General features: G+C 43.5%; 1 protein-coding gene across 1 annotated transcript in view; it reads left to right on the top strand.

The window, feature by feature from the left end:
- Positions 1–27,545, top strand: part of ENPP6 (ectonucleotide pyrophosphatase/phosphodiesterase 6) — a 36,218-nt gene that overhangs the window by 4,865 nt on the left and 3,808 nt on the right. The window contains exons 2-7 of the mRNA XM_075091213.1: positions 7,038–7,217; positions 15,663–15,774; positions 20,194–20,335; positions 21,280–21,459; positions 23,806–23,943; positions 27,288–27,411. Coding sequence (XP_074947314.1) covers positions 7,038–7,217; positions 15,663–15,774; positions 20,194–20,335; positions 21,280–21,459; positions 23,806–23,943; positions 27,288–27,411 — 876 coding nt within the window. The remainder of the gene's footprint in view (positions 1–7,037; positions 7,218–15,662; positions 15,775–20,193; positions 20,336–21,279; positions 21,460–23,805; positions 23,944–27,287; positions 27,412–27,545) is intronic.

Genomic DNA, 27,545 nt, shown 5'->3' with positions numbered 1-27,545 from the left:
TTATTTTCCAAGATCCTAAAAAGAAATTAGGTCTTTTCTGGCAGGTCCTCTGTGAGAACATGCCAGCTGCCCGGTCAGCTGTGCAGTCCCACATCCAAGAACTGTATTTGTCTTGGCCTCCATGGGAAGTGGTGGGAGCCTCTGCTAGCAGAGGTGGGTGAGTGGGTGGGTAGCTGCTTGGAGAGGAGCCAGTGAAGGGGCCTCCATGTCCCTCTTTGGACAGGACCTCATCTTAAATATTTGGCAGAGAGGCTGCAAGGTCCCATGAAGCTTTCAGGAGGGAGGAGGAGGTTGAACAGAGGATGTTTCAGGTCTCCTAAACACCAAGGGGAGGCCTGTGGTCTTTGCAGGACTGTCTCACACTTGCTGTAACTCAGCGATGGCATGTTTGGGGTTCTCTAATATACAGGGGTGGTACGTGGTGTTTCCCCAGCCACTGTAGCTCAACCCTGCATGTGCCATCGCCTTGTCCCCCGTACAGCAGGTGGGAGAGGGGCAACATGGTAGAGGTCCCAGTTGGTCAAGTTCTGCTCTGCCAAACTGAAGGTTTCACCCATCTCCTCTGCTTCTACTGTCCTTCCTCCACCCCTCACCCTCAGCATTGGCATACTTGACTGCTGAGGGGCTTTGGTGGATGATGCGGTGATCTGATAAATAGCCAGTCTGCTTCTGTTTTCCCTTGAGCACAGCAAATCTCAGTGCACACTGCACCCTGTTTCTTCCACACTTTCTGGGAGCAAATGTCCTTTGGGCTCCCATCACTGGACCTCTGGGCTCTGGCTGATGTGCACATGTACTAGTACATTTATTGTCTGCTGTGAGAGGTCTTCTGGTTTACAGCACAGCATCTCTACTCTCAGTCCACTCAGTACCCGGAGGAAGCCCCATCTGTGACGGCTCTACTGGATGCCTCTTTTCTGCTGCCCAGTTACTGGTATCTAGGCTCCAGCCTAGCCCAGGAAAGGGTGCTGACAGTTTCTGTTTAGCAGTTAAGCAAGTTTTTAACTACATAAACGATACCTGCATATGGTCTGAGGCATAAAAAATGGAGGGATAGAAGTACCACAGGGAAATTTATTATCAGTACACATTAATTGAAACTATCTCAAATTCACTGTCCAAGCTGAGAAAAAAGCCAGAAGGACACAAATAGCATGGTAAGTGACAAGGGAATAGGATTTGTTCTTTTTGCTCCTCTTTTAACCACCACAGATGCCAGCAGCAGCAAAGATGTAAAAAGTTCTGATTGTGACATGCAGCTTTAAATCAATAGACTCTTCTTTTTCTTAGATTCAGTAGATTTCCATTTCTAAAACTGTGTGATGGGAAGCGAAAGAGCACAAAGTCTGTGGTAATACTATTAACTGGCAGGGAAGGGGTACTATCTTAGCAAGGACAGGCTGGAGAAGAGAGTGGGAACTGGGAGGGTTTTCCATTTTCATATTCTTCATCTCACTTTGTTTACTCGCTGCCTGCAGGAAGCCTGCAAAGCCAAGTGCCAAGATTTTTCTCTTTCACACATACACAAAATGTTGTAAAAATCTGTGTTTGTTCTCTACCAGTTAAAAAAATGGAAACACTTTCAAAGTGGAGAACCAAAAGTTTTCTCTAACACAAGTTCATGTGCTAAAAATTGAAGCATAGAGTTTTTTCCTTCTTACTAGCTACAGCCTCAACTCCAACTAGTATACCTGCTACCAGCTATTAGCAGCAGTAAGTGGACATTCACGTACCAAGGTATTTCTTTGCCCAGAGGTGAAGTCACAGCTGATGAACAGAAAACTGCCAGAGACTCGTACCCTCTCTAATTGTGCAGGCAACAGCTCTGCACATCATTTTGTTCAGGCCCTCTGTAGTGCTTGGAGCTGCAGTGCCCTCAAGCCGTACCCAGCTGTGGGTGGTCAGGTGTGTGGTCCCTCAGCCCACCTCTGCCGCTCAGTTCAGGAGACCAGCTGACAGCTCAGAGCACCTGCTCTTGAGGGCTGTAAAACCTGCCTTCCCACACAAGCAAGCACCCAAAGCCTAAACTGGATGCTTTGGAAGCAATTTTTGTGCACCCCAGCCCTAGCGCCATTATAAAGGCATTGAATTAAGAGTCTCATGCTCTTATTAAATGAATCCCCTTCAGGAAAAAGAAAATAATGTGTATAGCAGAGATTTTTCTGTGCCTTTTGATGTGATCCTACTTGGATTGCAAAGTCTCACCTGCCATAGGCTAAGGTGCTTCTGCTTTGGATCTGTCTGGTATTGGAGGTCATAAAAAAATGAGAAGACTTGGCCAGCAAACTCTTCTGGGAACATAAATTGTCTCTGAACTTCTTGCAGGTACCATTGTTGCCTGATACCGTTGTATCCTGCAGATAGCAGGACCACTTTGCCAGACCAGAGCTCCCACCCCGGCTTCTCAAGAGCCCTGGTCTTCTCCAGGCCACCTCAGGTTTAGCACATGGGTTTTGTTTTACCCCTGACATCTTCCATTTCAAAGGGGGGCAGATGAAACCCAGCAGGGGAAGAGCAGATCAGGGCATATATTGAAGTGGGCAGAGCTGGGCCCTTCAGGATTCTTTGCTCACAGCAGACTGGGTTCAGTCCTTGGGGATGGCAACACCATGATATCTGCTCCAGAGTGGGAATACAGTGCTTGTGACTTTAAAGCCCTGCTCTCTTCCTCCTCACAAAGGCAACATGAGCAGAGCATTTCTCAGGGCAAGTCATCCAGCAGGTCTCCAGGGGGGTTGGAAGTGGGGTGAGGAGCTGATAAATGAGCAGGTTTGGGTCAGCATTTAGGTGACTCTTCAAGCAAAGGAATAGCGGAGGAAAGACATTGTGGGGTGGGAAGGAAGGGGAGAAAGGGAACTGCATGCCTCACTTCGGCTGTTAAAACATACCTGCCCTAAGTGTGTGCAGCTGTTTGTGTGGAGGAACTTAACTCTTCGCCAGCCTACATAGCCCCATGGCAGCCTGTGCTTGCATCTGCCCTCCTGGCTCTTGTCAGTTCCCAGGGAGTGGGGACATCATGGTGGAACATGGGAGGAAGGGTCTCACTGTAGTGGCAAGGCATGCATATAATATTACATAGTACAGTACATGTAGCTAAATGCAGGTACTTACGTTCATCATCAGGTGGGTATAGATTATTGTACCTTTGGTGCGTTAGCTAATACACACACCATGGGTTATCTGATAAACCTGATTTTCTCAGTGCAGAGATGGTTTACCTCTGTTTTGTCGCCCAGTGCACCAGGTATGGCATTGTACATCTGCCACACGCTGCCTCTGTTATAAAAAAAAGATAATTGAGTGTCTCAAGAGGTCATTTTTTCTTGAAGATTTAGAGGCAGGTGGTCCCTTTATGATACATTGTGCCTAATGGTGATCCTAGGCACTGCCCCTGCAGCCAGTGAAAGACCACCAAAGAAAGAAAAGGTAATTCCTGTAGCAAATCACAGAATCACAGAATGGTAGGGGTTGGAAGGAACCTCTGGAAACCATCTTGTCCAACCCCCCTGCTTGAGCAGGCACACCTAGAGCAGGAGGCACAGGAACACATCCAGGTGGGTTTTGAATGTCTCCAGGGAAGGAGACTCCACAACCTCCCTGGGCAGCCTGTGCCACTGATCTGCCACCCTCACAGGAAAGAAGTTTTTTCTCATACTGAGGTGGAACTTCCTGTGCTCCAACTTGTGCCCATCGCCCCTTGTCCTGTCATTGGGCACTAATGAAAAGAGCCTAGTCCCATCACCCTGACATCACCCTTTAAATATTTATAGGTAGTTATGAAATCCCCCCTCAGTCTTCTCTTCTCCAGGCTAAACAAACCCAAGTCTCTCAGCCTTTCCTCATAAGGGAGATACTCCAGTCCCCTGATCATCTTCGTAGCTCTCTGTTGGACTTGCTCAAGGAGTTCCACATCCTTCTTAAATTGGGGGGCCCAAAACTGGACACAGTACTCCAAATGTGGCCTCACTAGGGCTGAGTAGAGGGGGAGGATAACCTCTCTCACCCTGCTTGCCACACTCCTTTTAATGCAGCCCAGGATATTGTTGGCCTTCTTGGCCACAAGGGCACATTGTTGGCTCATGGTCAGATGCTACAGGAGCATATGCTCTGGTTTCCAAATCTCACAGTCAATGCAGGGTGCACAGCACTCAGCATTACTATGCTGCCGTTGTGGGTGGCCAAGTGGCTGTGTGTTTTGTTGGATTTTTTTTTATTTCATCTTTGTTTTGCATAGATTCATTTGAATGATGACAAAAGTGCCTGGAGACATAGGAATGTGCTTTAGACAAAGCCAGTTCTGTAAGAAGTGTAGTGTCCAAGTTAGCTGTAGTACGCAGACTTGCAAATGCTTTTGCTGGCTCTTTTCCAGAAGGATACAGCAGTTATCGTATTCCTGGGAACTATATCGTCTTTGGTTTCCTCTGTTGCTTGAGGAAGGGGTGCTTTCTACTACAATTGCAGGGAGTTTAACTAAAGACCTCTGTATGCTGAAATTGCATTTTGCCGTTTTGTAACTCTTAAGATAATGTTTGATTACAGAGGAGAGCTGCAGTAATGGAAGCAATAATAAATTCAGCATGTTATGGTGACTGTCTAACACCACATTGCTATTATGATAGTCATTAAAAAGGAGATCACCAAAGGTCATTTTCTCAGCATGGAGAAAATAGCTTACAACAGGGGTTGTAAAGAGCTTGGGTTGTACAGGTGACTCAAAAGAAATTTGGGAAGTGACCTTAATTCTCTGTACGAGTGTCTCTGAGGGGGAGAAATGCCATCTACCACAGGGCTTTTTGATCTAGTGAGCAAGGCACAGGATAGCCATGGTTGAAGATTAAATAAGGTCAAAAATAAAATCAGAGACCAGGCATACTTTTTTAACAGTGTTTACTGATGATAAATATTAGGATGAGCAATCCAAGGAAGAGATTGATTAGTTGGGTATTGATGTCTTCCAAGGAGGTCTGGGGTCTTCCTGGGACATAGGCTTCAGGCAAGCAGATGTAAATGACTCCAGGCAGCATGAAATGGTCATGTCTTTTTGTCTGTCTGCTCATCTGATGTTCCCTTCTGGCCCTGTGAACCAGGGATGTCTGCAATGAAAACTGATGCCTTATAGTCTTCTAGGCCTCTTTTTCAATATAAAAAAGAAAGTTGAATTCCATGGAAGAATGAACTTGTCTGATGTTGTGATCAGAAGAATACTGCCCTCGGTATTAGTGGACACAGTTAATTAAACTTTCCAACAACACTACAAAGAACAATCTCCGTTCTGTTCCTTAAAGAGGTGGGCAAACTGACAGCAGACCTTAAATCCTATAGGGAGCTCACATCATCAGCAGCTGGAACTCATTGTTTCTGTATGAAGACTACACTATACATCATACAGGTATGCGACCTAACAGCTTCAGCACTGACCTGCAGGTTTCCCAGGCTGGCACCAGTTGCCTGCCCAAAGTTTAGCAGGTTGATACATGCTCAGGATTACATGGAATGCAAGAAGCTGAAGAGATGGGATTGTCCTCTAAGTAGGAAGGTTGCTTCTAACTCTTTTTAGACTTACAGAGAAGAAAGTGTTTGGCAGCTTAAGGGGGACATATTACTGCCCATCCAATTCACCAGTTTTCCTATAGTACACCTGTTTGATTTAATATGGTGAATAGTCACTGCCACAAATTGGGACTGCTTTCCTCCACTGGGGAGGGGGAAATGTTTTGCATAATTGAAATAATTCATAGTAGGGAAGGAGAGTTCAAAATCCATTTCAATGTCACATGTACGCAAGGTATACAGCACCCTCTTCTCAAGATGACATCTTTCAAAACAAGCATACCAAGGTTATTTCAGTTCTGTTTACCATGCTCAGTCTCACAGTAATCAAAGGCTATCTGGATCCTTGCAATATCATGACTCATCAGCTAATGATGGCAGTGTCTCACACATGCATCAGTCATTGCTTTTTAAGATACGGAAATCATGAACTCCCAGTACAACTTAATCTTCAACATTTATTTTCCTGTTTTTGTTAATTTACCTGCAGATTAACTCTTAAAATACAATATCTTCTCTTCTGACTATGACAAGAAGTGGAAGACACCTCTCAGCTATTATGTACTAGTTTCTTGTAATATAAAGTTGCCCAAGGGTCCCCAAGATGCAGTAAGAGGGCTGAAAATGTCTGATGAAATGATTGCTGTCCCCATAACCAAGAACAAAATGAGTTCATTTAAAAAAAAAGTTAACAATAACAGAAAATAAAAGTAATGTATAAAGGTTTCAACCTAGTTTTTGCTTATTTGTGGAAAAATGTGCCCTATGGATAAAGGAGGGGGGAAATATGGGTTTCTCAAATTTTATTCTACATTTCCAGATCGTGTGCTTTTCCCTTCCCATTCACAGACTGCTCCCCACAGTCCTCTGGGTCTGCGCACTGGTGGGTACCTTAAAATGGTCTCAGACTAGACAGATGTTAAATGTGTTGAAAAAGCCAGTTGTCAGCCAAACATGTGGCACCCGTGTGGGCTGCTGCTGCCATGGTCTGTGTCTGTGGACTGGATACAGCATTCTGAGCAGGCCATGGGGCGCAGGATTTGTTTCTTCCAGCCTCAGCTGTCTAGAATTTGGGTGTCTGAAGCTAAGCAAATGATGTGATTTTTCTCTACAACTAATAGGGAGCAATACGAACCTCCAGAGGATAACTCCTCCCAGATACCTTAGATGCCTATCTTAGAATGGCATGAACTCTTTCCAGAGGTGCCTCTTCTTCTCCCTTGACTGTGAAGGGAACACAGATGGCTGACAAGCTGCAGTAACTATTTTAGGTGGTTGAACTGGGGGATATAAAGAGCTACCTAAAGAATCTCAATAAAAGATAACAGAGTCAAGAAATCATATGAGCAGTTGCTAGGTAAGAGGTCCCTGAGTTCTAATCAGGGCTTTTCAGCTGATTTGTGGGGTGATCCAGTGGTGGTGCTGGTGGCATCATGCTGCTGTAGAACACTGACCTGATTGTGCTGGGTTTTTTTCTCCACCCAAAGGTCGCCACTGTGAGGTCCATCAGATGATTGGAAACTACATGTGGGACCAAAAGAAAAATGTATCTTTTGATATTGGAATGACTAAAGAAAGCCTGCTGCCTCTCTGGTGGGATGGATCGGAGCCTTTGTGGGTCACAATGATGAAAGAAAAAAAGAACGTTTCCATGTACTACTGGCCAGGTTAGTATGTCAAAATTTGCTATCATCTTAACGGTGCATCTTTATATCTAAGTGCTCCATATGCTATAGGATGGCTTTTCATTACAGTTCTGAAACACAGACAAGAATTATGAGAGCTTTACTAACCACTCATAGAAATTAATTCTCTTTTCTTAAGCCGTGACAATTTGCATATGTTTAGAAAGGAAAAGACGGAAGTGTCACTGGAGGTAGCTTTCCACCAAACATTACTTTCAGGGGGGTGCTGGCTTGCAAAGCATCCCCTTGTCCACCAACTGCTGATTCCTCTTGCCTACCTGCAGCTTCTGCTGTGCTGAATGATTGCTCCATGAGTGGTTCATGGAGCAACACTGAAGACTACGCCACTGATCAAAGTTAAAGAGTAACTACCCTCCCCCAGTATTTGTTTGGTTTTAACCTGGAAATTAGTATCTGAGAGCTGAAGACGATCTACTCTGTGGGATCAGCAAAATCCAGCTGAAAGCAAAGCATCCTTTGGTGAGCCGGAGTGCGCACTCTTGTCCTCTTTCATCATTAACTCAGCCGAGGTGCCAGTTGCTCTGAGCCTGAGCCATTCATTTGGAGGGACTTGGCCGTTCCGTCCCTCATTTGTTGGATGTTGAACCACTGAAATCACTAGGGATGTACAATATAACCAGTCTTTTTTAACAAATAGGAGTATACCCTTAGGCAGTCTATTTAGGGACCCACATGGAAATAAATGCTCCAGCTGTGCAGCCAGACCAAATCCCTTGCAAGGTACCCAGCTTCTCAACTTTTTGACCTTCTAACTCTGCTACCTAAGAAGTACGCAAATATCCTCATATGTGTAACTGCAGGCTAGAGGACCACATGTTAGAAGAGCTGTACTGAATGCAGACAGTGCCAGTGAGTAGGACAGTGGCAGCTGACTCATGCCATGGGTGCCCGGCCAGCTCATCTTCTGCATCACAATGCATGTGTGCCTGGTCATGGTCTTTCCATGCAATGTGGCTAATGGCATCCCAGAAAAAAGGCCACAATTCTCAGGGAAGGGAAGAAAGAGTGAAACAAGATGGAAAACATTGAAAAGCCATCCAGAGTGTTTCTACAGTACCGAAGAGCGAAAAGATCTGAGGGTGACCCTATTGCCTTATGGACTCAAAGGCAGTCCGAGGGACTGAAATTGCACACTGGATTTGTGTCAGCCCTCAGAAAAAAGCTGCTTCTTACTGGAGTTCACCCAAGTGACCTAACAGTAGGATACAGAAATTATGCAAGAATGTAGAAACTTTTATAAAGATTTACAGAAAGACCTGTTTCTATAGGCTATTCATTTTTAACTACTAATGTAACTGCACTGATTATGTATAATTATGTACTGAACAGATGTAACAGTCTACAGAGAGCTACTGAAATCCAAAAGAACAGTATCGCTTTCTGTTAAATGCCTTTGGACTTTACCTAGCTCCTACACATTACCCTTTGAGCAGTGTCTCCCAAGGAGCAGGCATATAAGGTGTATATGTATGGATCCCTGTATACATATGCATACCCTTCACACTTAACTGTCTATTTCCAGTGGAAAATTGCAAGGAACAATAGAGCCTCCCTCTTCCCGGTGCTTATGTTGCCAAGTGTTTGCATTGACTCATGACACAGGGGGAATTTTTTGTGTGGATCTAGTATATTAGCTGCAGACTGTGATGTGTACATCTGTCTATCATTAACTATTTATCCATGACAGATGACCTTTGGCAAAGTCATTAGTGCCTCAGTTTGGCAAACAGTTAAGCACATGCTTATTTTAAGGGTGCTCATGGTCTCAGAGGACACATTGGCCATACAGGGTCAGGCACAGGGCAAAAGGTGGGGTGAGATGTAGAACTATTGAACTAAAACACAGGGCACTTCAGCTGCAGTAGGACTCCAGGTGTAACCAGAGTAAACAGAAGTCACCCCAAATGCAATAGTATTTATTACATTTTCCCTATATTATTTTTTAAACTGTTTTCTAGTTCCATAGTAGGGATGTAATCCTTCTATATTTGTTATTTTAAAGCTTTAATTCCTTAAAAGGCATTTGACTGGGGAGCAATGCCAAACAAAATTGGCATTAATGGAACTCACACTCCTGAGCAATACAGGAAAAGCAAGGAGTATAGTCTGGACCCTAAATTTTAGGGAAGTGGACTTCCAGCTCTTCAAGGAGTTAGTCAGCAGGACCCCCTAGGGAACAGTCCTCAGGGACAAGGGAACAGAAGAGAGCTGGCAGATCTTTAAGGACACATTCCATAGAGGGCAAGAGCTCTCTGTCCCCAAGTGAAGAAATCAGGCAAGGAAGGGAAGAGACCAGCATGGCTGAGTCAAGACATGCTGGTCAAACTAAAGAGCAAGAGGGAACTGCACAGGCAGTGGAAGCAGGGACAGGTATCCTGGGAAGAGTATAGGGACAATGCCCTGTTGTGTAGGGATGGAGTCAGGAGGGTCAAGGCATGGCTGGAGGTGAATTTGGCAAGGGATGCAAAGAATAACAAGAAGGACTTCTACAGGTATGTCATCCAGAAAAGGAAAGTCAAAGAAAACATACCCACCCTGATGACCAAGAAAGGTGGCCTAGTATCAAAAGACGAGAAGGCTGAGGTACTCAACAACCTTTTTGCCTTGGTCTTCATTAGTAACCTCTCTCCTCACCCCTCCTGAGTTGATGGACCGCAAGATGGGGACCAGGGGGGTAAAGCCCCCCATTGAAAGGGAAGATCAGGTTTGTGACCACCTGAGGAACCTGAACATACACAAGTCTATGGGACCTGATGAGGTGCGTCCCAGAGTCCTAAGGGAATTGGCTGATGTAGTTGCCAAGCCACTCCCCATAATATTTGAAGAGTCATGGCAGTCAGGTGAAGTCCCTGGGAACTGGAAGAATGGGAACATTATGCCCATCTTTAAAAAGGGTAGAAAGGAGGACCTGGGGAAATACCATCCTGTCACTCTCACCTCTGTGCCAGGGAAGATCATGGTACAGATCCTCCTAGAAACTATGCTAAAGCATATGGAGGACAGGGAGGTGATTCGAGACAGCCAGCATGGCTTCACCAAGGGCAAGTCCTGCCTGACCAACCCAGTGGCCTTCTATGATGGAGTGACTGCATCAGTAGAAAAGGGAAGAAGCAACGGATGTAGTTTATCTGGACATTTGCAAAGCCTTTCACACAGTCCCACACAGCATCCTTCCCTCTAAATTGGGTGGATATGGATTTGATGGGTAGACTGTTCGGTGGATAAGGAATTGGTTGGATGGTCACATCCAGAAGGTAGTGGTCAACAGCTCAATGTCCAGATGGAGACTGGTGACAAGTGGTGTCCCTCAGGGGTCCATGCTGAGACTGGTACTATTTAATATCTTCATCAGTGACATAGACAGTGGGATTGAGTGGACCCTCAGCAAGTTTGCAGATGACACCAAGATGAGCAGTGCAGTTAACACACCAGAAGAATGAGATGTCATCCAGAGGCACCTGGACAAACTGGAGATGTTGGCCTTTGAGAACCTCATGAGGTTCAACAAGGCCGAGTGCAAGGTCCTGCACGTGGGTCAGGGTATCAATACAGGCTGGGGGATGAAGGGATTGAGAGCAGCCCTGCGGAGAAGGACTTGGGGTACTGGTGGACAAAAAGCTGGACATGAGCCAACAATGTGCGCTCGTAACCCAGAGGGCCAACTGTATCCTGGGCTGCATCAAAAGAAGCATGGCCAGCAGGTTGAGGGACGTGATTCTGCCCCTCTACTCCGCTCTGGTGAGACCCCACCTGGAGCGCTGCATCCAGCTCTGGAGCCCTCAGCACAAGAAGGGCATGGAGCTGTTGGAGCAGGTCCAGAGGAGGGCCTCAAAAATGATCCAAGGGCCAGAGCACCTCTCCTACGAGGACAGGCTGAGAGAGTTGGGGTTGTTCAGCCTGGAGAAGGGAAGGCTGCAGGGAGACCTTATTGTGGCCTTTCAGTACTTAAAGGGCAACTATAGGAAAGATGGGGGCAACCTTTTTAGCAGGGCCTGTTGTGACAGGACAAGGAGTAATGGTGTTAAACTAAAGGAGGGCAGATTTAGACTGGATATAAGGAAAGAGTTTTTTTTAAGTGAGGGTGGTGAAACACTGGAATGTGTTGCCCAGAGAGGTAGTGGAGGCCCGAGACCAAGAGACGTTCAAGGTCAGGTTGGCTGGGGCTCTGAGCAACCTGATGTAGTTGAAGATGTCCCTGCTCACTGCAGGGGAGTTGAACTAGTTGATGTCTAAAGGTCCCTTCCAACCCAAACTATTCTATGATTCTATGAAAATGAAAGAAAAAAATAAGGGTTTAATAAGGAAGGTGCATGAAGGTCCCACAGATATTTGTATTGAGTATGATTTGCTATTAGTGATTAACTTTCTAGCCTGAGGATATATTGCTGCTTAGTAATGAATCTTGCAAATTTGATAAAGATCTGAACAAGAAAAATTTGGGAAACTGTTAACAGGAATAGCAATGTTCAGCGAAATCCATCACACTTTGTTCTGGAAGATGTTATTTTCTCTCTAGCCAGCAGTGAAGACGAACAAGACTGATCAAATGTAGCATAAACACATTGAGAATGCCAGTGAGCTAATTCCCAGGGTTAACTTACACCACTGCCATTTCCTCCTCAGTGCCAGTTCCAAGCTTTGCAAAGTCCGAAGTCAAAATCTGCCACTTTGTATTCTTCCCTATGTTCCTCTGTCATGTGTAGTCAGTGCTTAAAGGAAGAAAATCAGACCCCAGCAAACAGACACAGAGCAGGAGGGCTGTTGGATGCCAACACCCATCCATCACAGCTTCATCTGTGAGCCCAACATAAACACAGCAAAGACAACTCATGGGCAGAATTCTTCTGGGCTTTCTTACCTCTAGAAGCAGAGGAGCCAAAATACCACTGTGCAGGGGGTCCCAGCTGCTGCTTCTGCCAAAATATAGGCACTTGGCTTGTAGGGACATTTTTCTTCATTCTTCACAGTGTTTATTAGGCAGTTTCTGCTCTTCAAGGCATTCCTGGGGAAAAAAAGTCATGTATCCTTTGACTGTTTGATTGCTAAGTAAAACACTACAGCTAAGACCACACATGGGGTGAAATGCGTCGCCTCATGGCCAGGTTGCCTATCGGAAGCACTGCTGCTCCAGCAGGTGAAGTCCCAGAGGAAGGCGAGAGCATCCCAGCGGTATCACTGAAGTCAAAGCGTTATAGTGCTCCTCACGCTCAGCCCAGTGGGTGATGTCACCCCAGACCCTCAAACTGCATAATTTTCCAGCAGCCTATGCAACTGCTTCAGCTGAAGTGCGGTGACATCTTTTCTGAACACTGAAATGAGAGAAAGGGGAGAGAAAGACCCTAAACCCAACTTTTTGCAATTTAAACACAACATTTACCAGACCATGGAACTAGTCTGGAAATTTTTCAGAACCTATTATGACATGAAGTGTCTGTCTGTTAAATAGATGTTTAGAAATGCAATTTAAAGCTGGCAGAGGTTCGGGTCTCCATGTCAGATAGATAAAGAGGAGCCTATATATCACTGTGAAAGAAGTCCTTATTCCTGCTCCAGTAATTCAGGTTTTATATGAAGGTTTAGCATCATACAAATCTGTGCAGAAAGGTATCTAACATTACCTCTTAGTTTTTATACCTATACATATAATTAGTTTTGTATACATATACATATAATATTACAGCTTATCTATTAGTAGTTTAACCAAGAAAAACTTAACATTCCCTTTGTCTGGCTCCGAATCTTTTTTAATTTCCTTTCCCATAATATTTAAATGAGAAATATTTACTATCTGTCCTGGCCTCTACCACAGAGAAATTTAAATATTAAAGAGCCTTCATGGTCAGTATTTTGGAATTGTAACAGGCCTTAATATCGAAAATCCAATTTTAGGTTCTGTTCATCACAGAGGCTAAAATAAAAGAAAAAGCAAGCTCTTGGTATCTAAGCAGCCTGAATTTTCAGTGTTACTGCCAATGAACTGCACACTTGAAGACCAATATGTAGTGTCCAAAATGATTTCTAATTGTTGCTGACTCTGTAGTCTTTTATGTCATGGTCATCACTTGACCATCTAGAAATAGCAAAGATATCTGAGCAACTAAAATATCCCAGATCCCCAAGAGGTTAATGCTTCCAGTTAAAATTATCTTGTGAGTAACTCTGAGGAATATTATCTGAGAAAATTATAATCTGATGTCAGTATCTGAAGAGGAAAAAAGAGGCAAAATCATCTTATTAGTCATTGGCTTGAGCAATCATCCACCCAAACTAAAATGCTAGGCATTTCCAATGCATTTCCAAATGTGTCCTTAACTTCTTGCCTGACTTGGAAGCCAATCTTTTCCCAGATTCAAGTGTCAGAGGAGAAATTGGCTCCGAAGTTCCGGTTCAGTCCTGAAATACTAGCAAAGACCACAGAGGACTACTGCATCACCTCTAGCATCCGAGGAAGCTGAAAGCCCATGTTTTGCTACTGGTAGCACCCAGGAAATCATCCAAAAGACTGAAGCTGCACTCCCTCAGGGCAGGGGCCAAGGGCTCCTGATTCCTAGAGATTACTTCAGGTCATTCATAGATACTTTTTTTGATTATTTGGTTAGGTAACAGCTGGGACCTGTCTCTGTTACACAACGTAATTTCTTGAAGGTGTTGTGTACAGATATATAAAAGTTTTACTGTGGGGCAGTTTGGAGAGTCAGTTCTTGTCAAGTAATCTGCAGGCTGTTCACCCAGGCTGCAGATTCCTTTCATGGTGGAGAGATAAACACTAAAGTATCTCCATGCAGAAAGGGGAGGATTAAGTCATATAAGATTCGGGCAACAGGGGCAGAAACAAAAGTGAGCACCATCGCACACTTCCACAATTTTTATAAAAACAAATATTAGATAGAGATTCAAAATTATGTAAATATGTTTTTACAGAAAAGTCAATTAGTTGACTACATTTTATTTATTATTGCAAATAATTACTTCTTACAAACCAAACAATTAATCATGATAGATGGGGTCCCTTGAAACACACAAAGAATGTGGAGACCTGGGAGCCACTACCATGCACCACTGTGTGGAGACTGAATCTGTCATGTGTGCTAGTGCTCTCTAACTTTTGGAAAGGGTAACATCCAACTGACTTATCTGGCTTTCTGCAATTCAGTGAAGATTTTTTAAAATTTCCTAAGCTTAAATACTTAAGTTTTCTAACTTTTCATGGTACTCCTGAGAAGTCACGATTAGAAGTCTCTTAGACAGCTTAGCCTTCAGGTGATGTCCCCCAGTACTGCACCTCAGCGATGTGACCTCGTGGGCTGAGAAGCAAGACACTGACAAATTCTCTTTACTGAGTGTCCCAGTAAGTAAACTACTGTAAATAATCTCCGAAAGTAGCTCTGTTTGCTCTAGTGCCCTCTCTATGCTTACACATCCTGTGCAACCTTCTTCCCTCCGAAGCATTTCGTCAACGTATGTCAGTCCTTAATGCCTTTTCTTTTCATCCCAAAGGAGAAGCAAAGGGGCTCAAATGTAGGCAGATTCAGGCTATGGCTCAGAGTTGCTTTTTTTGACCTGACTGTATTGCAGTGTACAGAGGCCATTTTGCAGAATAATTTTTTTTTTCCCTTGTGCCCCAGGATACACCAGAAAATACCTAACGGTGATGGGAGGACTCTGGGGCTCTTGAAAGATAATTTGCATTAATCCAGTGTTTCTGAAAGCACACTTCTTTTAAATATTAATGTTATTCAGCAGCATAGTAACCAGAGAGCAAAAGGGCAAAAAACCCCACAAAAACATGTTTTTCTGTGTTCAGGGCCATGTTCTCCTGTAGGATTTGTTGCCATAAATTTCTGGGCCACAAAACAGAGTGTATATTGCAAGGAAGGCTGCAGGTTACCAAGAGAGTTAATTGGTTTATACTGTTTTAATAAGACCTCCTGGGAAACAGATTTAATAGTGGAGTGCCAGTATCACATAATAAAATACAGTTTATAGAGGATATTATGGCCTAAGATACAACGTGTCTAACTGGAAAGTATTTGCTGAACTTTCAGGGAACAATATCTACATCTATTATGTTGGAAGCCCGGAAATGAGGCTAGGTGGCTGTAGTAGTTAAAACAAAACCAAGCTAGCACTTAAAGTGGAAACCCTCTGCTGTGAGGGAATCAAGAGTTTTATTGTGGGAAGGTCACACAGACCTTCCTTTTAGAGAGGGAAATAAAAGGATCCAATGTATGGTTTGCTACAACCACCCATCAAACCAACCTCTCTCCCCTTTTCCCTTCCCAATCACAAGACTTTCTGCAGGCAGGGTGTAAGGTAAGTAAAGTCACAGCGAATTTACCAACCTGAACAGTGTGGGGGCTGTGATCAAGGTGAAACAGCAGACCTTGCCGTATTTTCCACTCATAGGTTGCGAGGTTGAAATCCTTGGAGTCAGACCAAGTTATTGCCGTGAATACTTCAGCGTCCCGACAGACAAAAACTTCGAGGATGCCATCAGAGATGCTCTCGAGTCTTTGAGGTATGTCACTAGACTTCTACAGCGTGGGGCTTCCTCTCTCAAGGATGAGCATTTGGGTTTACTATCAGCCTTGCTCTAGGGACATTTTTCAGGATTGGCTCCCAGGTAGGAAGATGGGGGCTGAGACTGCTTTATAGTACTGTCATAGAAACATGACCATAACAGAAATAGGCCCTTACATTCAGACCAGAGAAAAAGATGTGCTCCTCTTTTCATGTTTAGGTTACTATACAGAGGAGACATCCTGACTTACTATATTTAATTTGCTGTTCAAAACTTCAAGATCAATCTGTGAATATCTGTTCACTGACCTGCAAGAGCAGACTTTGAAATGCCTGGATTTAAAGAGAGCTCCTGGGAATCTGGAAATTCTGAAATTCAGCTCTGGTCACTTGTTTACAAGACCAATGCTTTGACTCCTTCTGCATTTTAGAGCATCTCAGACACAATGGTTTTGGAGCAGGCATTAATTTTATGCAAATATTAATAGAATAGAATAGAATAGAATAGAATAGAATAGAATAGAATAGAATAGAATAGAATAGAATAGAATAGTTCAGTTGGAAGGGATCTACAGTGATCATCTAGCCCAACTGATGGGAATGATGGGAATATATCTCTCAGACAATTCATAGGAAAAACATATGCTCCACACCCAGCTTTCCAGTTCCACCATCTCTCATCCAAATATTAACAAGGGACAATTCCACATAGGTTGTAAAATCAGGGAAGATTGCACCACCACGTGCAGAGTCGATGCCTTACCTTAGTTATAACTAAGCGCCTTCTTTTAAAACCTCATTGACTGCATAATTTATCCAATCCTAGGATATACTTCTACTTTACTGCTTGTGAACTGCCATAGTGATTTGAATGTGAAAAGTTTCATATTCAGATGCTGAGTGTTGATTGTCCTTAAAATAAAGGCTCCAAAATGATGAGACCACTGCTGGACACTTGCTCCCAGTTGCACACTGGGTCCTGCTGCACAGATGCTCACAAATCACAATGTCATTTACAACATGCGTCTTAGAGAGAAGCTGTCTCAGAACATGTGAGACATTTGATCCTGAAATGATTTAGCTTTGATTTTAAGAAAGTTATGTGCATGTGACATAAGGAGGTTATATGTGCCATAGAAGGCTTTCTGGAGCTCTGCATCATTTTTAATTCAGTGAATAAAAAAGAAAATGGAAAACTGAATACAGACACCAGCTCTGACTTCTGGTGGAAGCAGAATTACCACAGAAAGCTTTTTGGTCAGGTATCTTTTGAGGATGGCTCAAGATATACTTGAAGCTTCCTGCCTGGTTTTTATGAAGCAAGGTGCATAAGGCTTCTCAAGACAGTTTGCAGCTTTGTAATTGTGCACATGATTAAAAGCAAGGCACAAACCGTTAGAATGTCCAGCCCTTCAAGCTGCTCTTTTGGGTAGCTGGAGCCCATTGAAAATGTTTCAATAGCTAATTCACCCGGAGTTGCAAGGCTGCTTGTTGCTGCCTTCAGTGGAAATGAAGTAAAGGGCTGGGACACAACAGTGTTGGTGGGGCAGCTTGCAAGAAGAGAAAGCTGGTGATTTCAAGAAAAGAGCAAATCCCTACCACCATGATGGCTGCCATAAACACCAGCTACAGCCTGCTGAAATCCTACAGACCATGCTGGAGCTGCAGGAGATCTGGCCTCTGGTGTCCATTTACACACCATCCCTCTTGAATTTCTGCCTGGGTTCCTTTTCTTTAAACTAAGTGCCCTGTCTGCAGCAAAGAAGGAAAGAGGAAAAAGGAACAATCTTCTGTAAAAATAACAATCAGTTGCGGGTGTAAACACTGCAGGGACTTACAGTAAGAAAGGAGAATAGAAGAATGAACAAGTTAAAAATCAAGTAGGTTTTCCTTATCCTTTCTCCCATTCATCCTCTTTGTTTAGTCCTTTAAACTTTAGCAAATAATTTTCAGCACTGCTGGGCCAGCCCATAAGAATTAAAGCCTCTGAAATGCCTTTATTGTAGGCGTATTCATTTAAGCAGGAGTTAGCATCTCTGGGTACAAGAGTCTTGAGCTGCATTTTGTCATCATCTACATCTTTTGCAAGAGCAGCTGACTCTTGAAGCTGTTCAAAGACTGGCAAATCCAGTGTGTTTTCTTTCCACACCCCATCTAATTGAAAAAGCCTATTAAGCTGAGGCTGGCACTAGCTGTATGTGGGAAAACAGCCTGTGGCCAGGGCAGTCTGTTGCCTGGAGCAGTGCCTTGCTCAGTTGCCCTAATGGCAGGTATTAGTGGTTAATGAACTGCACTTATGCTCCCACCATTAGCAAACCTTACAGGGACTTCAGGGTAGAGAGAGTAAGCCCTTTATTGTGGCTTGGTGGCCTAGGGGTTAACTTGAGTTTAGGCACAGGAACATCCTGACCCATCTTAATTTCACCAGGGTCAAAGGGAGTTTTAAGGGAGTTTGAAAGGGCAAGAGTACCTAGACCATCAGGGAGCCACTGAGCTTCTTTTGCAACCAAAGGAAACTATCCTTAAGGAATATTCTCTAGCTTCTTCCAACAGATGCTTTAAGACCATTATCTAGGCCAAAAATATTCAAAACTAAGTCAAGAACCCATTTTTGGCAAGTGGAACTAAAACCTCACTTATGTCTTTTCCAAAACTATAATTTAAGGGCTGTTGTACTCTACCTACCTTCCTGGACAGGTATCATGAAGTTTGCACGATACTTGCAAAGTGTGTTGATAAAATACAAAACCTTTTTTGCTATTGCTATTGATGCCATCCAGCTTTCTGCAGCAAGCTTTCCTTAGCCATTTCTTTTGAAAGTTACTGGTGGTGGCAGAAGACAGGACTGAAACACAGTTAGAAAGCAAGTCATGATCAGAGATGCCTAGTTTTCATAGGAAAAAGGCAAAAAATGGGAATAAAGTCAGACTCAGTCTTACAAGCTCTGGATGTGCTGTACCCAATCCTGCAAACCCCTAAGCATGCTGTGTAACTGGAGCTTGTCCCATTGAAGTCGTGCGCAAAGTGGAACATTCATCCTACAGCACTGAGCCTTTACTGAGAAATCTCACCACAGCCTAAATAAGACCACTTGTTTTATGCAATAAATCTTTCTTAGCTTCTATCTTGATTGAAATGATAATTTAGTTACAGGTGAGAAGACACAAAAGAGTCTAAATAATACAAGCACTGCAGCAGAACTGTTTCAACAGGTTCAATGAGTGTGTATGCAATATATAAATTACAGATCAAATTTTAGAAATTAGTTTATGCCTCATACAGATGGAAAGTAATGCTTAAAATTAAACTGGGGAGAGGGAAGAGCTTCTTCATTTGAATGATTTTTAAAATCATGAAGAGTGAGAAAGAACACTGCTCTGCTGGGCCACCGGTGGAGAAATTCCCACCACAGCAGAGACCTTCAGCTTCCTGCAGGACTGCTCCCCTGAGGCCTTCAGTGAACCTACAAATGCAAATGACAGATCCTAATTCATTCATTCAGTCCCTCACCTCTGATTTTTCTCTATTCTGCTTCACTCATTACACCAGACTACTAAGATGTCTTTAATCAGAGAAGCTGGACCTGTCAGGACATCACACACTCATTTTGTAGGGATCTTGGTCTGGATGAGGGCATGTATTATGGATGCCACACCCTGTCATACATTAAGTACAGTAGAAAAAGACTGGGTTTGAATTTCATTAGCATAGACTTGCTATTTTATCCACACGACTGCTTTCAGGGAGCTTTACGTTGAACTATAAAGTGGTCATGAAAATGTAATCAAGCACTGATGTATGCGCAACCCCCACTAATTAGGCTGAGAGCATTCAGGGCAGAAACATGATCAGCTAAACTTGTGCAACTCTGAGATTACTTATTTTCCCTTTGGTCATATGCCTGAATAAAAACCCATCTAAAATCTCACCCCAATTCATACGACTTGGGATTTTGCAAGGTCAAGGAAGAACCAGTCCTGAGTTGATCTTGGTGGTTTGGAAGACCTCACACAGGAGAAAGCCAGAACTGCCAAGCTTTAATTAAAGTACATTTGCCTGGTAATTCCCACAATCCTTTTAATAAGGGTATTCAGCACAGAAATTAGTATTTCTTCTGGGTCTTTCTTTGTCATTAAAGGAAAAGCCACTTTCCTAATTCAAAGAGGCCATAGAGGGCTGCCAGGACAGGCTGTACTTGCACATAGCAGTTTCTACCTGGCATTTCCAATGGGAGTCTCAAGCAAACTCGAGAGACTCTGGGCATGAACAGTTAGCCCAGCAGTGTGACAGTGGGTAGGAAAGCACAGCAGAAAATCAGTTTTTGTGGCTTTACATGCTGGTGAGGACAATAATGCTGGCAGTCAGGAGATCTCCATGTGCGTCAGCCTCTCACTCCTTCCCCTGCTCCCACCTCCAGCAACGGCAGTGCTGAGATGGCTGCAGTGTACTATGAGCGCATCGATGTGGAAGGCCACCACTACGGCCCTTTGTCACAGCAGCGGAAGAACGCTTTGAAGGAAGTGGACAAAGCCTTGAGCAACATGATCACACTCATCAAGGTGAGTAGCATCCATAAACCTGGCTCCTGGGTGCATTTGGAAAGGGCATTTAAAACCGCTTTTTGTGGCACTGCCTGTTTAATGCTTGTTAACTGGATGCATTGACTGTAAACTTTTATTCCCTGAGAAAGAGAGGCTACCAAGATCATGTGGAAGTCAAGGGTCCATTCCCCTGACTTTTATTTTCATCAGTGGCATTATAATCCTTCTAGTGGATTATTATACCAATAGCACTGGGAAGCCATAAACCAATAAACTTGTTGCTCTGTTTATAACCTGTGTTTCTGGCTGGGTTTTATAGCAGGCGAACGAATCAAAACCACTTGCTTCCTAAGGTTTGTGGAATCAGACAATTAATTTTATAGCATTTTTTATGGCACCAATCAGTGAGCAAAGAAGGATACCAAGCTTTTGAGTAAATGTCAATTCCATTAATATTCCTGACAATGATTAATGCACGTTGGCGTTCTTTATGTGTTTCAGTGAGGAGAGGAATATGTATTTCCAATTTCACCAAGTGCTTGTGTTTGGGAGGGGAAGCGAGAAACACCCCTGCCACAGGTGGTACCATGACAAAGTTGCTTTTCCCCACTCATTTTGGCCTACAGATGAAGAACAGGTGGATAAAATCCTGTCTAAGACCAGCTGGGGCAACTGGTTTGTGGGACTGGGATGTAGCGTCTGGTTATTTAACAAGGGGGTGGATTTATTTTGGAAAATCTCTCTTTGGCGCTAACCTCTCAGACGCTTCCAGGGCAGCAGGTGAGAGTGGATGTCCACTGTTACGGGTGGTGGCAAAGCACACTGCAGGCCACTTGCAACCATGCTCCTTCTGGCCAACTTCCAGTCAGTGGAGGTCAAACAGGGATTAAAATTTTCCAGTGGACAGAGACAGTGCAAAGCTCTTACCCGGACGTAACGGCTGTCATGCACTTGCTTCACAGAGCAAGGGCCTTCAAAATGACGTCAACGTCCTCCTCTTCTCCGATCACGGGATGACAGACATCTCTTGGGCGGACAAAGTGATTGAGCTGAAAAACTATATCAATATGAGTGACACCATACAAATGAAAGACCGAGGTCCTGTTGTGAGCCTCTGGCCGGCTCCAGAGAAGCATGCAGAGGTAAGTACAGGTTATTCATATGTATCTAATTTTATATTTCCTTGGGTTTTATGACAATTGTGTCTTTTGTTTGCTCATATCATCCTAATCCTGCTCTCAGAGATATGGGTGAAAACCAGCCTGAGGCTCTTACCTGGAGTCAGACTTGGCTCCTGTGACATTCTTGTGATGTTGCTTTCTGAAGGAAAGTCACACCAGGCAAATTAAAAGGCATGAACTTTCACCATTATTTGGCACAGCTACATGCTTTCAAACCCCACCCCTATGTGCTTCTGATAAACAGCTAAAAGATTTAACGTAAAAATCAATTTTTAGGACTTTATATATATGTTAGTAAATTTATTGACACTCTAGCTGGGATTTTCAAATTATCTAGAGCAGGTCAGGCATTCATATTCCAGTAAACTCCCATACAGTTTGAGGAATTAACTCCATTAGACCAGAATTACAAAAAATATTGTTTTTTACAATATTCTCCTTTGAAGAATTTTGACGAATAAGCATGTTGGATTGAATCAATCATGAAAGCCCAAGGCTAGAACTGCAGGATTTTGAGGGGCAAATTAAAACAATACAGAAGAAAATTTGGAAACCACTTGAAAAGAATGAAAATGCAGCATCTGTAACTAATAGCCTAGTACATTATATTTTAACCAGAAACCAACACTTGAGAAGTCATTATTGCTGTCCTCAGAACATAGATGAGTGGATGTACAAAAGAGGCAGCCCATATAATTTTATTTTCTGAATAATTTTATTTTCTGTATTATGAATAATTGTGAATAATTTTATTTTCTGTATTATGTTTTATCCAGTTCCAGTATATTGTAGCCTGTGAAATTTTTTTTAAGAGAATATTTGCTAATTTTTGCACTCAAACAATCTCTCCAGGAATTGTATAGCTGTGATACTGTGAACATTTCGTATTAGTGCCAGAATTGAAAGTTGTCTTAGGGGTGTGTGTAAGCAATTCACTCAAAGTTCCTGCAGCAGATCACAGCATTTATATATGCTCTCCCAGCCTTAACTCAGAGATCCCTGTTTTTGTAGGCCAGACCTTCAAACAAGGGCAAGTAAAAGTTGTGACTTCAAGCAGACATGGGGTTTTATTCAACAAAGCTCTTAAGCACATGCTTCTTTCTCATTAAACAGCCTAATATCCCTAAGGAGAATGAAGTACAATGCCTCACACCATGTTTTTGTTTTCTTCCTCCATTTCTTTTTAGGACTTCTTACTGGAGTGCTGCATTTTTAAGTGAAATACAGTTGATTTTCTGTTTCCCAGTAGCCAGATTCCTCTATTCTTAATTCACTTTAAAGAGCCGTGTTTAGGAATTAGATCATAACATAGTGGTTATCACCTTTAAGAGTTATCCCTTTTTGAAGCACTAGAAGTACTGATGAACCACCAGGACCACCCTCTAATCCAGGTCATGGTGGAAGGGTCTGGCTGAGTTGCACCATCACACCCTGGTGCCATCCTTATGGCAACTGCCTATCAATGCAAACATCTTGCACAAATATACACACGAGGAGGACTTAGCTAAAAGGCTAGTGAAGGACCTTTCATTGTTTGCAGAATCAAGCTATTTCTTCCTGAAGATCGTTTATATTTAAGCAAAAGAGCGATATACGCTCTGGGGACTCCAATAACTGCCTTCTTTATGGCATATGAACATCTTCTTTAGGCATTTAAAGTATTTTTCTGAATAATTTGGGGTTTAATGACATTTCTGTGATATATTCCAGACAGTATGACTAATATTAATAAACTACTTGGCATTGGCTGATAAATCTCATGGCACCGTTATGAAGCAGATAACTAAGCACTATCAATCCCTTTGATTGGATTGACTGGTTAAGTGTAAGAAACACAGGTAAGGTGGCATTAATTGGTTGCTCAAGAGCACAAAGAGGGAACGAGTGGCAGAGGCCAAGGGCAATATCCCTTTTCTGCATCTGTACCCAGTTCACATGATGCCTTTGAGGACCTTTCATCACTTGGCTTACCGTCTCCTGTGACGGTTTGGCTTCTGCTGGTCTCTCGCTGTGGGTTAATACACTCACGTGCATACCTCTATGAGCGTGCCTATTATAAATGTATATAATACATAAATTAATGTGTTCCTGTGTGTTTATGATCTAAGTTTTCAGAACCTCCTAAACCACATAAGGAGGTTTTGCACAGCTGCCATCTTTGGACTGGCAAAGTCCCAGTTTGAAAGTGCTGATGATTAGCTGTTAAAGGGAATTAGCCATTTTACAAATCAGGTGTTTCCATGTACCCATAGGTGTGTATATGCTCTTTACAGCCATATGGTGTCCTAACATTTGTTTTCTTTGCAGATATATCAGAAATTGAAAGCTGTGGAACACATGCATGTTTATAACATACCGGATATTCCAGACAGGTTTTTCTACAAAAAAGGAAAATTTGTGTCTCCTCTAACTCTTGTGGCCGAGAAAGGATGGTTCATAGTAGAGGTAAAGTATAGAAGCAAAATACTTAGACATGAATGTGAAAAGGTGCAATATATGAAAACAACAAGAAAGATGTACAATCCTAGGCTGGGCATTGAGTTAAAGTGTTACATCATTTACTTGGGCTGACTACAAAACTAACGTCAAATATTACTGTGTGCTTAAAAGAGCCTAAAGGCATGGCAGCTATGCTGAAAGTAGACAAAGGTAAATAGTCAAGACATTTGGTATTTTTTTGTTCATCATCATAAAGCAGAAGGTGTTTTTGCATTTCCCATTCCAGTTCTGCTGCTTTACTCCTCTTTCTCTGCCCATTTACCTCCACCTCAGACACAAAAAGAGGGCTTCCAATTCAAGACCTTACTAACCCTCCATTCAGCAGCACTTTGTGGCAGCTTCTCCTTCTGCCTGGTTTCCCTCCCACCAGGCTCTGTCCTAAAAACCCCCGGTTTTTCCCAAGCCTTCCACTCTCAAAAGGGTCAAACTGGGGGTTTACGCCTCAGAGATAGCCAGCGCACACACTGAAATCTGAGAGCTTGTTAAGCAGAGAATCAATTAGACTTGCACAGGGAGATATTTTTCGTACCAACTTATTTTGTTACTATAAAATATTGTTGTTGTTGTTATTTTGTACTTGTATTGCTACTGAGCATCTCCACATTAGAGGTATCAACTGCGCCTCACCACAGTTCAGAGGGTGAGGCAACCTATATATGCTTTAAGTGGGTAAGCTGAGGAGCATTACTAAGCGATTTGCCCAAGGCCATGCATTAAGTCAGTAAACTGGCGACAGAACCAAGGAATCCTTGTTTTTTCCAGTGTCTCACCATCGTCGTTGCCAATCATTGCCTTGCAGATTATTGTAACTTAGTTGAGCATCTTCTTTCATGACCCTCAGAGCTACTGTTCACCAGGCTTTGCTCAAGATTGTCCACACCACCACATTTCTCACTAGCCAACCTGACTTTAGGGTAATAATTTCCACAGCTGAATAAAAATGCACCTCTAAAAAAAGAAAATGCAATTGCTTTTGAATATGGACGGGTGAGCACCACGTTTCTAGTTTTAAAAAAAAATTAAAAAGCCAGAGTTAAGAGTCAGACATGTAAAGTAGGAATCTGAAACATTTTTGCCAAAATTATTCAAAATTATTTTTAAAAATTACAGCTGAACTCCTTTGTACAGAAGTTCAACACAGAACATTTTTATATATTCTGTAAAAAAAAAAAGCACTTTTAAAAAAACATTGAAACTCTGACAAACCTTAATAACAGTGCAGCAAACACTGCTGCTATGGTAATTATTTCTGTCTCTCTGCCCATTCCTTCCCATTGTTTCTGATTTTCAAGAATGTCCTCTCATTAATTCTGTCAGATTTTCCTTCTCCTTGGTACATTTTCATTATCTGTGAATGGGATGTGAAAATGAAAGTTTCCTGTCATATTTTTAAAGCAATAATTGAGCCTTCTATTATACTTCCTGCCCAAACCACTGAAGAGAGGATGTTCAGCTCTTCCCTATCACGCTCATGGGGTGTTTTAACTCTCTGTTGGCTAATGGATAGCTATAAGGTGTTTGAAAAGGTTTTTTTTTTCTTTTGAGAGACAAAGGGGATATATCTGGAAAACTGTTTTTTTTTTTTTTTTCCCAGCAGGGAGCATAGGAACAAAAGCCTGTCCACATTTTGGTTAATGCAGGATGAGGAGGGATTTCACGCACCTCCAACTGTATCAAAGCTGGTCAGCTAATATTATCTTGTTCCCTCCACAAGTGAGTGGTCCCCATCCTTTGAGCAGAATTTCCCCCAGCTGCTCTCAGCGTGCAACAGCATTAGCCCTCAGGGCTGCATACTCACCCTATACCCATCCCAGTGTACTTTCCCAAGTTTTAGGTAACAATTGCTGTACAGCTGCTTAACATGCACATGCAGGGGAAAGTCCATCATCAGCAGTCCCAGACACGCCTGCTTCATCTTTGAGGAGCAGCGCTAGCCCAGGCTTATGCTGAGCATGTAAAATGAATGTCTCAGTTGCGTCCTCTGTCCCATTTGGGCTTGACAAGGCAGGCACGTTGGGGTGCTGCCAGCACCCTGGCCCCAAAGAAGCCCCAGGTCTTTGTGGTTCGCTGTAAGGCAGAGCCAGATGCTCTAGAAGGGCAGTGCTGAGATGCTTGCACAGCCCTTTCCCTCAAGCTACTGCTGTTAACAGCTCTGTTTCATGAGCTCTCACTTCAGCTGCAGTTGCGAAAGAAAGTAGTGTGCTTTCAGCCCCAACTAGCAGCAAAAATGATGGCAATGACTGTGCCTTTGACCACACATCTAGCTGTGAGTAGCTCGATTTCCTGGTGTCTGGGTGCGTGATGGAAAGGCACACTACCTTCTGCGTTTGACATTCCTGAGGAAGCAGCTGAGTCCACAACATCTGACAGGACTGTGGAGGGGTGTAGCTTCGGCAATGTCATGGTACTGCCAGAGAAACACCGCAAATTAGATGTGACTTGGCTTGTCTGGAGCTGATGATAACAAATGCTGTACAGGTTGTTTAATGGTGAGCAGCCCAGCGACAATTAGTCCCTGGGAACCGCAGGGTTAGCAGAGCCACAGTGTAAGGAGGTGCTAGAGTAGGAAGAGGGGAAGGAGTCTGTTCTCCTTGGCTTGCTCTGATTGCTGTTAGTGAAATAGATGGGGACAAGGAAAGAGATTTAATTTGTCAGCTAAAATTGTTTAATTATCTGGTACATCTGCTGACTATTATATATGAAGAAACACAAGGGTTACTCCTGGGGTTCTCCTGGAAAGCAGTCAGAAGAGCTATGCCTCATAGACATAATCATTGTCATCCTCAGTGCTCCTGCGCACAGTCAATTTTCTTCCTGGGCAGAGGAGGAAAACAAAAATCGGACAAAATGTTTGTAAAAAGAACGCCCTCCTCGGTCAATCTGCTTCACTGTCTGCAGGGGCTGCAGCACCACTCACCCAGGGTGGGAATGTGGGAGACTCTGTTGGGACATCTTCTGTGCTCCTCTGATGGAGTGTGAAGCCCAGACCTGGCTGCTTTAGGGAACTGTAGCTCCTTCTCTGTAAACACTGGGTAAATTAATGCCAGGCGTCTAACGAACTGTCAGCTGATGTTCTTCATCTAAGTGAAATTCCTGCTATAGTTTAGGGGACATCTGGAGTGTCACATCTGCTGCCATCCCTAGGGAGCATGGGACAAGAGAAACTCACAGGGAGGGTTAGTCCAGGGCACGGTGTGGGGCCTGATGGGGTGGCACATCATGGTATCCCACGGCACACCCCACACAGCCTGGCAGGCAGGCACTAACCACAGTCTGCTCTTGTCACCCAGAGCAGGGACAAGCTGCCTTTCTGGGAGAACGGGACGGGGAAGAAAGAGGCCTGGCAGAATGGCTGGCACGGCTATGACAACGAGCTCATGGACATGAGAGGCTTCTTCCTTGCGTATGGTCCAGGTACAATGTCCCTGTCCCTGGTGTTCTGCTCCCCTTGCAGTCCCATGGCCCCTGCCCCAATGTCCCTGCAGCCCTGGTATGTCAGGACCCTGATGTGGCACTCTGCAACGCCCAAAAAGTACAAATAGGTGGCA

The sequence above is a fragment of the Phalacrocorax aristotelis genome, chromosome 4 (assembly GCF_949628215.1).
Source record: "Phalacrocorax aristotelis chromosome 4, bGulAri2.1, whole genome shotgun sequence".
In the NCBI taxonomy this organism is placed as follows: domain Eukaryota; kingdom Metazoa; phylum Chordata; class Aves; order Suliformes; family Phalacrocoracidae; genus Phalacrocorax; species Phalacrocorax aristotelis.
Note: the sequence above shows the minus strand (reverse complement) of the source record. Positions and strands in the feature narration are given on the sequence as shown.